Source organism: Uloborus diversus, chromosome 3, assembly GCF_026930045.1.
Source record: "Uloborus diversus isolate 005 chromosome 3, Udiv.v.3.1, whole genome shotgun sequence".
NCBI classification, from domain to species: domain Eukaryota; kingdom Metazoa; phylum Arthropoda; class Arachnida; order Araneae; family Uloboridae; genus Uloborus; species Uloborus diversus.
This window is the reverse complement of record NC_072733.1, coordinates 54,103,384-54,115,973: the sequence shown is the minus strand read 5'-3', so window position 1 is coordinate 54,115,973 and position 12,590 is coordinate 54,103,384. Positions and strand designations below refer to the sequence as shown.

The following is a 12,590-nucleotide window of genomic DNA, read 5'->3' as shown; positions in this document are numbered from 1 at the left end:
TGTAGTTGCAAAGTATTCCTTTTTGAGTATTTTGAACAAAAGAATAATTTTAACAATTTTTTACAAAATTCGATATCTAAGCAATATTTAGTAGCAATTTAAGCCTTTGCTGACTGCCTTGTACATAATACCATGGTTCAGTTTACAAGAAGACTTTACACATAGAAAGCTGACAGAACGAATAGGAGAAATTGAAATTTTACTTGTTGCATTCCATAGACAGGAGTGCTAATTCTATCCAGAAGCAATGGTGCATGTCCCTTAAGTGCTTCAAATCATCATCACCCAAACAGAGAAAAATGTTTCTTACAAAACACCTTTAAAACCTTACATCCTTACTGAAATTTCAATGGTGTAGTCTGCTTCATCAGTCATACTACACCATTAGTTTGTCGTGGGAATTCCACGTTTAACACCAGTAGTGACCACTTCAAGGTTTATATTTGAAAAGATACCCAAGTAGATCAATTCAGCAGATTTTGCTCCGCCGATCATCAACTCCTCCTAAACTCATCGCATAACACACGCTGATATTGTTGCAATAAGAATCCGAGAACCAGTATTCGATGAGCTTATTTTTACTGGAAAACTATCTCCTTACCATCAAATTTCCGATGAAAATTTTCCGAGCTACATTTTATCGGAAAAAGAGATCGTAACGATCAAATTTTACGAGCTATATTTCATCCGAAAAAGAGATCGTAACAATCAAATTTTCTGATGAAACTTTGCCGAGTTACATTTTATCGGAAAAAAAGTAGGTCATTAAATTTTCCGATTTGAAATTTTTCCCAATCTAAAATTTTTTGGAAATCTTCCAACTGTTAAAATAGGATAAGTTTTATTATTCAAATATCTGACAATTGATCAAACGTAAAGCTATACGGATCAACATTCAGGGTTGAGAATCAGAGAAAAAATGACTGAAACTTTGAGTCCGAATCCGACTCCTGGATTTTGGAAAGGTTTACTCTGACTTACTGCAAAATCAATTCAACTTCAACTCCATGATTCCAACCCGATATACTTCACTCGAATTGCGAACAATATGAGACTCTGACTTTTGAATGACTTCTCTCTATCTCCAAAACAATATCACTCCGTTCAATTTGACTCCCAAAATTACCTACAACTACTCGGTTTGCGTGCAAAATGATCGACTCAGACTCTTCACTAGATGGTGCCACCAGCATATTCACTGAATAAAATTCTCACTTTCAGTTCAGAAATCTGTCATGGCCTTGGCCCCTGATAGATCGCACCATAAATGATTTTCCATTTAACACATTATTTTCCTCCTTTGGTAAGAGCATTACTTGTGTAGTGCTACGAAGCTCAACCTCCAGAGGCTGAGGGTTCGATTGCTGGCCAAAAACTCATGAATCATGTTCATCAAAAGTAATAAATTAGAAATTAAATAGTTAAGAAATTAAATAATTAAGAAATTAAAGAATCAATATATTTCAAAAATTAAATAATTGTCCCAAATGACGGATTTCAAAATGACGTCATCCGAAAATAACCCTCCTGAAAGATTACAAGATGACAAACGAGTCACGTGATCATCCAAGATGGCAGACCCCCTTCCCACTGTTGAGTCGTTTTCCTCCTGCTTGTCCCTATATTGCGACCATTACTAATTCTCATCGTATTTTCATTCAAAATTCATCGCCTTGGAACAGCACTGCTCATATATTGCTCCAAATCTCATTGGTATAGAGAGCAAAATTCATAGGATTTCGAAGATTGTATTCTACTATTGCCGATGAGACATATTGGAGCAATTTTCGATGACAACTCATTGGAATCCGATTATCGGCTGATCAAGGTTTGATCGGGTTTTGATGAATGGTCGATGATCGACCGATGAGTTGATGCTACTCGGGTAAGATTCTAAATCTCTCAATGGATTCAAAAGTGCATCAAACGGTGCAGATTACCTTCTCCATCCATTTGAATCCATTGGGAAACCTGGAATTTTTTCAAATATAAACTTTGAAGTAGATACTACTAGTGTGTTTACCTTATACAAAAATTCATTGCATACTGGAAGAATAAAAGGACTTTTTTCACTAAAAACCCATTGAATCGTGAAACTTCCTTGTCTTTTAAAACAATTATCAATATGCATTTGCAATAGGGATTAAGACATTTAAAGACAAGAAATTATTTTCAAAAAAGTTAAGGCATTTGACTCCCATAATGCAAAATTTACTTTAGGAACTAAAACATATGCTAAACCCTCCCAGCCGGTATTCTTGCCAAGGTATATGAATTTCGCAAAGTGGTGGATTTTACCATAGATGAAACCAGCTTGGATAAAATCAGTCTTGTCCACTGAACATGGATATAGGAAATAATAAAGCATAAAATGTGAAAATAAATGAGTATAGAAGAAATACAGGAAACAATATTCCTACAATCAATCACTATTCATTATTTAAGTAAACAGCTAATTTTAGACCCTATGCAAGTTACAAATAACTGCATGTTCCAAAAGATACATCATAATAATATGTGAATAGCACAATATAGGTTTCATGTCTTATTCGAACAAAATGAATTTCAAATTTGTTCAATGTAATAAATTTAATGAATATTTCAAGTTTTGTGAAAAATAACTGTAAGTTAATTAGTGTTCCTAGTTCCTAATACACTAGTGTCCTTCCTCTTAGTACTGAACAGTTTTTAATGTCAATATAAGAAAAGTTTTCATATAAATCATTGGATCAGTTTCAAAAATTACTTCAATTACATGATAAATGCACATCCAATTTCCTTTATTTATGCATTAAATCATTAAAATATCTAACATATCCATATAAATTATATGTGCATACATATTAGTGTGCTAAAATAGTTTCTTTGGTGGTAAGATTCAGTTTTGGCCAGTGTTATCCGGTTTACCATTGACTTGGCGGGCATGATCAAACTAGTTTCGCCCGGCCAAAACTAGATCCCTGTTGCTGCATCCCCAGAATTCACAGCCTATGCCTGGAAAGTTTTACAGTAGCAAGCAAAGCAGTTTTCTGTAGGTTTTTACTCTTGGGTCAGGCATATAATGTTTTTTTTTTTTATAGTCTTTAACATTAATTCTGGCACTTACGTACTATTCAGTGGACAACTACTCATTGTTTCTTCCAAGTAAGTCAATTTCTAATCCACATTAAAGTGCTCCCTCCTATTTCAATACAGTCGGACCTACATATATCAAAGCAGCAAATTGCCGGGGAAAAATTCTATTTATAGAAATGATCTTAGTTTATCATTAATTTCTTCTAAAACATTAAGATTAAAGCTAATTTTTGTGTATGAAACTTAAATTTTAATTTATATGAGAATCGGAATCAATGAAAGTTAATATTAAAAAAATGAATTAATTTGGTTTAAACCAGGCTTTTTTGGGGAACTAATGTCATATACCCCACCCTTGGCGCCTTTTTCCTGTTGGCGCCAAGAAAGCGTCGCCAAGAAAACGATGTATGACGACATATGTCATACATCTTTCTTAGAGATGCTTTTTTAGCGCCAACAGGAAAAATTCAGATAAAAAAACATGATCAAAGCACTTCAGAAGACTATATATATAAAAACAACATAAAACCACAGCAAAAAACATCGCGAATATTTGCTTCAAAAATACCAGAAACTAGAAAGTTTTTGTACACAAAGAAAAATTACTAGTAGGTATTTAAAATGCTTAAATTAAATTATTATCACAGCTCACCAAAGAAATATGTACCAATAAAAATAAAAGCTATTTTCCAAGATGCATTTCCTCGAACAAAAATAATTTGCATACTTGACTAAAAAAGTCATTCAAAATGCGATGTTTAAAGCAGAAAACACCCCCAAAATATAACTATTTCAGCCAAAAAAAACGCTTATTTATTCAAATTTTGATGCATGAAAAGTAAAAATGTCTCGACAGAACACCCTAAACATCAACAATACAAGAATACCATACATTTGCTATCCAAAGATGCTTTCAAAATACCTACTAAAAATATCTACTATATTTTACCATAAAATAACGCCTTCATATTTTTATAAAATTGTAGATTCAACTATTTTTCAGAAATTCGGTACCTAAAGGAGGCACGTTTACAGAATGTGCTTGAATAGTTCTTGGCATCAATAAGAATTAACTTTTAGAATAAAATAACTGTACTTTTTTTGTAAAATAAATTTACATGCAGTAAATATAAAGTTAAAAACTACAAGAAATCCTCAAGATTTTGTAAAAACAAAGAATTTCAGAAGTGAGAGTTATTGTGTTTTAAATTCTATAATAAAAACTTACATTTTTGTTACATAAATCCTCACACTCAGTCTGAAACACAACATATGAAACAATGCACCTTACAGAGACACACCCAAAGTTGGGTTTTACTCTTAAATAATGGTCAAGTTTAAAGAAACTGGCATTTTCTAATATTTATTCATCAAAACACAACTACTGAATCTAAACCAACATAAAATAAGCTTTCCTATCAGGTATATTGCACGAAAAAGCAAAGATCTATCCAACGTGGACCACAAACAAGTAAACAAGTTTGAACAGATCTAAGATTGCCTTCGAATTGCCAAACACAGGTTAGTTTAGCCAGGGATACCATGCTTAAAAAGTTATCGCCTCATTGGCGAGAAAAAATTTCAATTTTGTGTAAAAAATCGAATGTCGCCAAATGGGAAGGGGGGTATATCACATCTGTACCTTGTTTGGTTTAAACCCGGTTTATTTGGTTTAAACACTATATGTAAGAAAAACAATTTTACTTATTGAAAATTATGAAGATTTTATGAATTAATTGTTAAGGAATGTTTAATATTTATATTTGTACTCATTTTTTTTTTGATAATTAATGAAATAATTGAAAGTAAAAACTTGTAATTTCATTTCCTCATACTTACGAGATTTCTATAGGAGAATATTGTTTGAAAATTTGTACTATTATAAAAAATACAATGTGTAAATGGGTCTTGGTATAAACAATCAAAGAAATAATTTACTGTGATAGCCGGGGCGGCTCGTCACTATGGGTCGGGTGGGCCAGGCCCACCCAGAAAAATTGTACACAACTAATAGATCATGTAAAAATAACGTTTAGTATTTCGCTAAAAAAATTTTAAAAACAAAAAAAAAACAACGAATTGGGTACATGAAACATATTTTAAATCTCTAACGCTCTGCATATCACTTCTAAAATGTGAAAAATTTACCATCTGTTAACGTTTGCGCTTGCAAGCTCTGAGAATGATTCTTGGGGCTTCGACTGATTTGCCCCAGGACTACCCCTGCCACTCCTCCGCTCCTAACCAATCACGACGATTCAACCACACACCAAAACGGCAAGTCTGCGCCACCCCCGATTCTTTCTGCATGGGCTCCAGCTCCCTAGCCCTCCGAAAAACAGCTTGACCCAATAGCAGTAGAAGGGCAATAGCAGGTGCAGGGGCGGATGGGGCCGGCGGGCAGCTGGGCATTTGCCCGGTGGGCCGCCTCTGTTTGGGCCGCATTGACTTTTACAGCTGAATAGCAAAAAAAAAAACTTTCTTCTTTTTTTCTTTTATTTCTTTAAAAAATATATTTAAATATCAATGGCAATATCATAATATTCAGGTAAATTTCTCATCGACTTACAAGAAAATCGTTGCCAGAAAAGTAATGGCTACAAAATGAAAAAAAAAACTCGACACTCATATTGTGAGTAATAACATATTTTTCTGTATGTCGGTAAATTCATCGGCCCATAAGATAATTTTGTTGCATAACTGTCCAGGATCTTCTAAAGCCCTAACAGCTGCCTCTCGTTCGTAGGGGACAATGAACACGTCAATGTAGAGTCTTCGAATGGGGAGGCTGCAGAGCCGAGGCTGCCAATTTTAATTTAGTGATGAAAAAAAGAAAAGAAACAAAATGTTCTCGGTAGTAAAAAATTGAAGTATTAAAAAGTAACTCATGCAGTTCCAGTGACAAAAAGTATTTTATATTTAAGAAAATGCGACGTTTGAATATTAAGCAGTTAAACCTTTGAATATTAGTTAGGAACATCTACGATTTTTTATTATAATTTACCTAACTGAAGGCTGCTGAAATGTATATTTCGAACATTTTTTTTAGCGAAACAGTATTTAGTACACTAAAAACCCATAACAAGTTTCAGCTGAATATAATAAGAAATGAATAGATAAATAAACATGGCAGTTTCGTAGGGGCAGCCGAAGAATGATTTAAATAGAAAAAAAGTTAAAATGCAGTAAGGAAAATTTAGTGTATTGTAATGAATAATCACACCAGTTTAGCAGTAAATTACCTAACTTAAAGCAGGTCTAAGGGAGAACAAGATGCAATATAGCAGACAGCCCGGTTATCTCACATCGAGCGACTGCATTTTGTATTCGGGCAGTTCTCAAAAGGTGGGAACAAAAAAGTTAACTTTGAGCAATTTCAAAAATTTTCGAATTTGACATCAATTTTGCTTTTATTCTATAGTATGCATACCTAGAACACAATATATGAACATGAAAAGACAGCAGGTATTTGTAAAAATTGTTAATTAGCAAATTAAATCAGCTGTCTGTAGGTAACAGATTTTGGACATTGTTGTCCTGTAGGTAACGGATTTTGGACATCATCATAACGTAAGTTTCACCATTTTTGACAATTGTTAATCTGATTTTTAACTTTTCCAATGAAAATTTTATTTACTACTTTTTAAATTTTTCAATTTAATAATAAAGAGGATATTAATGAAATACTTGAATGGCTATACATGCTGCTCCTTACATATAATAAAGTTTTGGAATGATTTTGAAGAAATTGATGCAAGGTAAAAAAAAAGCTTCAAATTAAAAATAACACAATTGTAAAAAGTGAAATCAGTTTTAATAATGAATATTTTTTCTAATGTCATAAGAATTAAAATGATGTCTAAAAAAATTATTGAAGAAAGAAATTCGTATTTCTATTTGGAGATCGTTAAATTATGTTTCCAAAAGAAAGAAGAGAAAAAGAATTCTAAAATAATAAAAGCGGAAAAAAAAAAAAAATTTGCTAGCGCAGGTGATAAAGTTGCCAAAACTGGTACAGCTGACGATAAACTACATTTGTCAAATTGGAATTCCCCTCTGGTAACCTTTAGCTTATCGTATACTGTGTTGTCACCAACGGAAGTTTGCTTGGCGATTTTAGCGCAAAATGGCTTTCGGTTCGATCATAACCAGCCATGTTTCTACTATAATTTATGTATTGTTCAATGTGTAACATATTAATTATGCAAAATACCAATGGATTTAAGAAGATAACATTATAATAACATTTTTTATTGAGGTTAGAAGACAGTAGACCATCAAAAATTATGAATAAATGGACAGAATTATCGGCGTCAAGATCGTAACGCCATTTGGACATCTCACATGTACGTTTTAAAAAAATTATTTTTCTTCTAAGATACTGCATAAAAGCTTATGAAAACACTTTTAAACAATTAAAAATTGATTCTGAGGCTCGATAAACACCTTTAAAATGAAAACATCATATACTTAGTTCTCAAAAAATAGCATTGTAAAGATCGTAAATTTTGGACATGCATCAAATTTCAAACTTACTATTTTCTAAAATCGTTTACAAAGTGAATAATCTGTCTTTACTTTTGTTATTTGTGTAAAATATTAACAAAAAATTATTCAGTGTAAGATTCATACCTTTAAATTTTTTTTGAAACGTATGGAAATAATTTAAAAAAAATTTTCTTTAATGGTACATTTGCTCAGTTAACGTTTTGGTATGTCCAAAATTGCGCCTTTTAGCAAAGAAAATATTTTTTTAAGGGCATTTAAAGAGCATTTTTTCCATAATTTATGTCAATTATTGTCTCTACAGTATTATAATTTAACTCAAAAATTTTTGAGTTAGTTAAAATGAAAGTTATTTGGTGTTGAAGCTTCAAAGTTGAGGTCTGTGTTTGCTCCCACCTTTTGAGAACTGCCAATTCGTTAGAACACATCAGTCTGGAATATTGAATAACCGAGCTAACCTTCATTTACAAGCTTTGCCTTCGATTTGTGAGTTGTACCACACCATGCTGCGAACACTCGCTAGTGAGATAAATTTACTTTATCTTCCAGTTTGTTGGCGCTCTCTGCTTTAATGAAATGACGTCTGCCTCTTGCTCGGTTATTCACTATTCTAGACTGAGGAGTTATAACAACAACGAAACTGCAGTCTCTGGACGTGATCACCGGGCTGTCTGCTTTATTGCATGTAGTTACACTAGCAGTTCTTAGTGTTTGAATGTACTAAATGAAAATAAACCAAAACTTTATCCAGAGATTCTGGATGAATGATATTTAAGGTAAAACAAAGTTGGGGAAAAAAAGACCTACGGTGTCACTGAAAAGTACCACATCAGTCCAAAATGTTAAAAGATTACTTCAATGAATCCCAAGTGCTTTAACTTCAAACAAGAACAAACATTAGGTTGGAAATTGAAAAGTTCATTATGGGAAAAACCAAAGAACTATTTAACAGTACCAAAGATTGCTTCAAAACTGCATTTTAAAAGCTAAATCTGAATATTTTTTGTTGGAGCGTCCCCAACGAGCTCGCCAACATCATTAAAAGTCGTATTAAATTTTGTTTAATGGGCTTCAATTTGGAAAAAATTTCAGAGATTTCTTGAAAACTCCTCCCCTGCACGTCATTGAAAGCAGACTAAATAAAGTTTTTTAAGCTACAGTTTCAAAAAAATGTCGGTCTTCTTGACGTTATTAAAGAAGACCTACAATAATATTTTTAGATTTCAATTTCGAAAAATTTCCTGGGGAGCAACCCCGAACCTCTTCACCCTCTAACATTACCGAAGATCATCTAGAATGCACTTTTAGGACAACAAATTGAAAAACTTCCCAAGAAAGGGGGGGGGAGGCATCTGATTTTTGCTCTTATTAACATTGTTAAAAATAGACTAAAACTGCGTTTTTAGAGTTGAAATTATCAAGAATTTCCAAAGAGTCATCCTATCCTTAACATAATTAGTGATCTAACAATAGCACTTCCATAGCTTCAATTTCGAAAATGGCCGGGAGAGCAACTCCCCCCCCCCCCCCCTCCGCCCTTAACTTGTGCAAAGACTCCGAATCTCTCCTTTCCTTATCATCACCAAAAACCGTTTAAAACTGCATTTTTGGGCCTACAACTTCGCAAAACATCTTCTCCCTCTAACACTACTACCACTTCTCCTAGTGTTTCCAAAGTTAGCTTACATATGCGCATTTAAGACTCTAGTTTCGAAAATTTTCATGGCGGAATCTTTCAAATCCTCCCTCCCGCAAACATCGTAGAAGATCATCATAAAATAGTCTACAAATGAGTTATTGGAGCTATAATTTCGAAAATTTTACGGGGGGAGCCCCCGGAACCCCCATATTCTGTACGAATATTTGCACTTTTCACTGGTCTTTGTATTATTTATGCTTTTTTTCCAAATTTGTAAATGCAAATTATCCTAAACTTGAGTCCTCAAATTTTAGTGACGACTCTCTCCTCAAACTAGAAGCTGGATCCACTCTCCCTTTTACATTAATTTGAAAAAAGTAGAGGGGCGGGGGGGGGGGGAATCTCCTCTTTACGCTTCTTAAGGGGCCGGCTAATCTCTAAATGTTAGGGCTGGTTCATGCTGTCCCATCCGCCACTGAGCAGGTGGGGAAGGATTTGACACACGTCGCTTGTACAAAACAACATCTCAGAAAAAGGCAAAAAAGGCTAGCCCACTGAATGAAAGAAAGTGCTCTTATCATTTTCCACCCTCCTTCTTCAATCTTAAATGGCTGTTAATATCTGGAATTGGTATTTACCATTTTATGGGTTCCCCCGATTCTACCGTATCGCATCACATGCATATTTTCATTTATTAATTTTACTGTTTGGAACTAATATGATCGGAATTTCTGAATGAAGCGTTTGTTTTCGAATAGTTGGTTTTGAGTGTGAAAAGTTCTGAACTGGTCGGAAACTTTTACAAAAAAACTTCAATTAGGCAAGATCTATTCAATTTTCCTTTTTGTTCTGATATTTGGCTAAAGTAATAAGTATTAAATCGTATAATAGGTCTTATCGATATGTGTTTTCTATTCTGTAGTACTCTAAAGCGGAACAAACCTAAATTATTTCAATTTGATCCGGTACATCGCTTTAAGTCCTTAAAAGCGTAAGGCTACATAACCTTAAAAATGACCAAACTATTCGATTTTTTGTAATTGTTTATTTTAAAACTTCAGATTGTTTCCAACTTTATGAAGAGAGTTTCAACGCTCTAGTTGAATTATTTAAAAAGTTATTAGCTTTAGGTTACTCACACTAGATGCGCCTTTTCTCAATTTCGAACTATTTTTGAGCAATTACGAGTTGCTTATAGTTTTTACTTGACCGTTGAATGACATCTGCCTTGAATTTTATTTATTTTTTCTTATAATGCAGGAATTCATGTGCCTTGGAATCAAATTATTTATTATCGACCTTCACAATTTTAAACAATCCTTTTTATGTGAAAATAGTATCCAGCACATAACCCTCCAACATCCAGCCCCTTGCATTCATTTGAATTTTGATGTCATGAATTCAAACTATACTTGCGATAAAAGCCATTAGTAGAAAAAAGAAAGTCTTCCTATCGCAATCCGTGATAGTGAAAACCATAATTTGAACTTAAGGTCTCAAAGTTTATACTTTTAAAAAATTGAAAAATTCTTCACTCTTTTGATTTTTGTTTAACAGGCATGGAAATTGATTATTGGCTAATAAGTAAGCGCATACAAATATCCCATGGAATTACATATTTTATTTAAATGTTTTAAAAAGTGCTATGAATGGGATGTGACCCCTAGGTATTGTGATGTAGTTTCACACAATAAAAATTGAAGGTAATTCTAATTTTGATACATGAAGAACATACTGGCGATTGAGGAAACTGTTTGTTCTTCTAGAAGAAATTGTTACCAATTTTTTCATAATTTGACATAAGGAAGCATGCTAAAACGAAAGTTAATGCTGCTGCGTGATCATGTGATCCTGTTGGCATCAAAAGTGTAATGTAATAGTTTGATTAATGCTGTGTGTTGTATATTACTAGTTGCATGGGGTGGGTGTCTTTAAATGTTGGTTGTTTACCTTGAAATTATAATAAAAATGCTCAAGTGGATATTTTTCTAAACAATTTCAACTTTGACGCTAGAAAAGAAGTTCAAAATAAAGAAACTGCAAGTCCAGCATTACTAACTGCAGTTCTCTCCATTTTATCTGTATAAATATTATTGTGAAAATTTTATACAGCGAGCCCACCCGCTAAATTAAGGCACGAGCCGCCACTGTGTGATAGTTCAAACATTATTAATTACAAATAACCAAGAACCAATTCTTGCAAATTATTTTCCTCATAAGCATAGCTATCTACTATAAATTAAAAATTAAAAGTAAAATTAAAATCACATTCTTAAACATGGAAGGTATTTTGCAGTATCTATGAATGAATCACAAATTTGATGTACATTACACAACTTTAAAAATAAAAAAATCAATGCATATTTTGTTTAAAGATTTTTAAAAAAGTAACAAAAAATGCAATTTATTACCTAATGTATCAGTGACAACAATTATAGAAACAGGACAAGTAGTTTTTAAGAAAATCATTATGTTTTCCATTGTAGACATTATTTCTCCTGGTTTAAAACCTTTAGGGATATACAATTTTTTTTATCAAAGAAAAAAAATCAATTTAATCATCAACTCTGAAGCTAAAAAGACTAGGAATGATAATCAACAGACATAAGGGACTGCTTGAAACTGATTTTACTGCATTACTGGTTGCAACCAAGATTTAAAAAACACTTGAGGAAATTTAAGAACTCCAGAACGGAACAGCGGACCTATCTGCACACCCCTGACCTCCAGCTTCCTAGTGAGTTTAGACAAAGGAATATTTGAATTTTGACATGAATGAAAACAAAATAATAAATAAATAAATAACTGAAGTACATGGTTTAAAGCCAAAAAAATCCTTTTTAGTTCGGAAAGCTTTATATTTCTGACAGTTCAAGAAATTTTTGAAAAACTTCTTAAATCTTTTTGAAAGAAAAAAAGGAAGATTAAATTTCATCATGTGCTATGACAGATGAAATAATCGACTCTTAAAAATTTTATTCTCATGTTTCAGCTCGTTTGAATGCATGCAAAACACACATACCAGGATTTCTTAAGTTGTAAAGAGCCATGATCAGATGATTGCAGAGCCTGAAGAAACAAAAATTAATTAACAAAAATCAGACTTTTGTACATGTATGAACACATTTCAGCTATTTCCTTTCCGTTCAGAGTAGAAGGGTTAAATTGTGCGATGTCTCCTTATTCTGTGACGTCATATACAAACTCGGTAGCGTCAGCAGACACAACCGCACAACTCGAAATTCGTTATCGATGCTGCCATCTATGGTGACCAAGTTATAAAATAATCAAAATAAATAATTAATGCTTCTAGCCCAAATGCTACTATCGGATGAAAAAAAATTAAAATTTTTCTCTTATTCATCTAACT

The 12,590-nt window shown here is 32.9% G+C and overlaps 1 protein-coding gene across 1 annotated transcript in view; it reads right to left on the bottom strand.

The window, feature by feature from the left end:
* LOC129218111 (ubiquitin-conjugating enzyme E2 J1-like) overlaps window positions 1–12,371 on the bottom strand; it is a 66,120-nt gene extending 53,749 nt beyond the window's left edge. The window contains exon 1 of the mRNA XM_054852308.1: window positions 12,243–12,371. Within this exon, the coding sequence (XP_054708283.1) occupies window positions 12,243–12,270 (28 nt within the window). The 5' untranslated portion in view covers window positions 12,271–12,371. The remainder of the gene's footprint in view (window positions 1–12,242) is intronic.
* Between the last annotated feature and the right edge of the window lie 219 nt (window positions 12,372–12,590).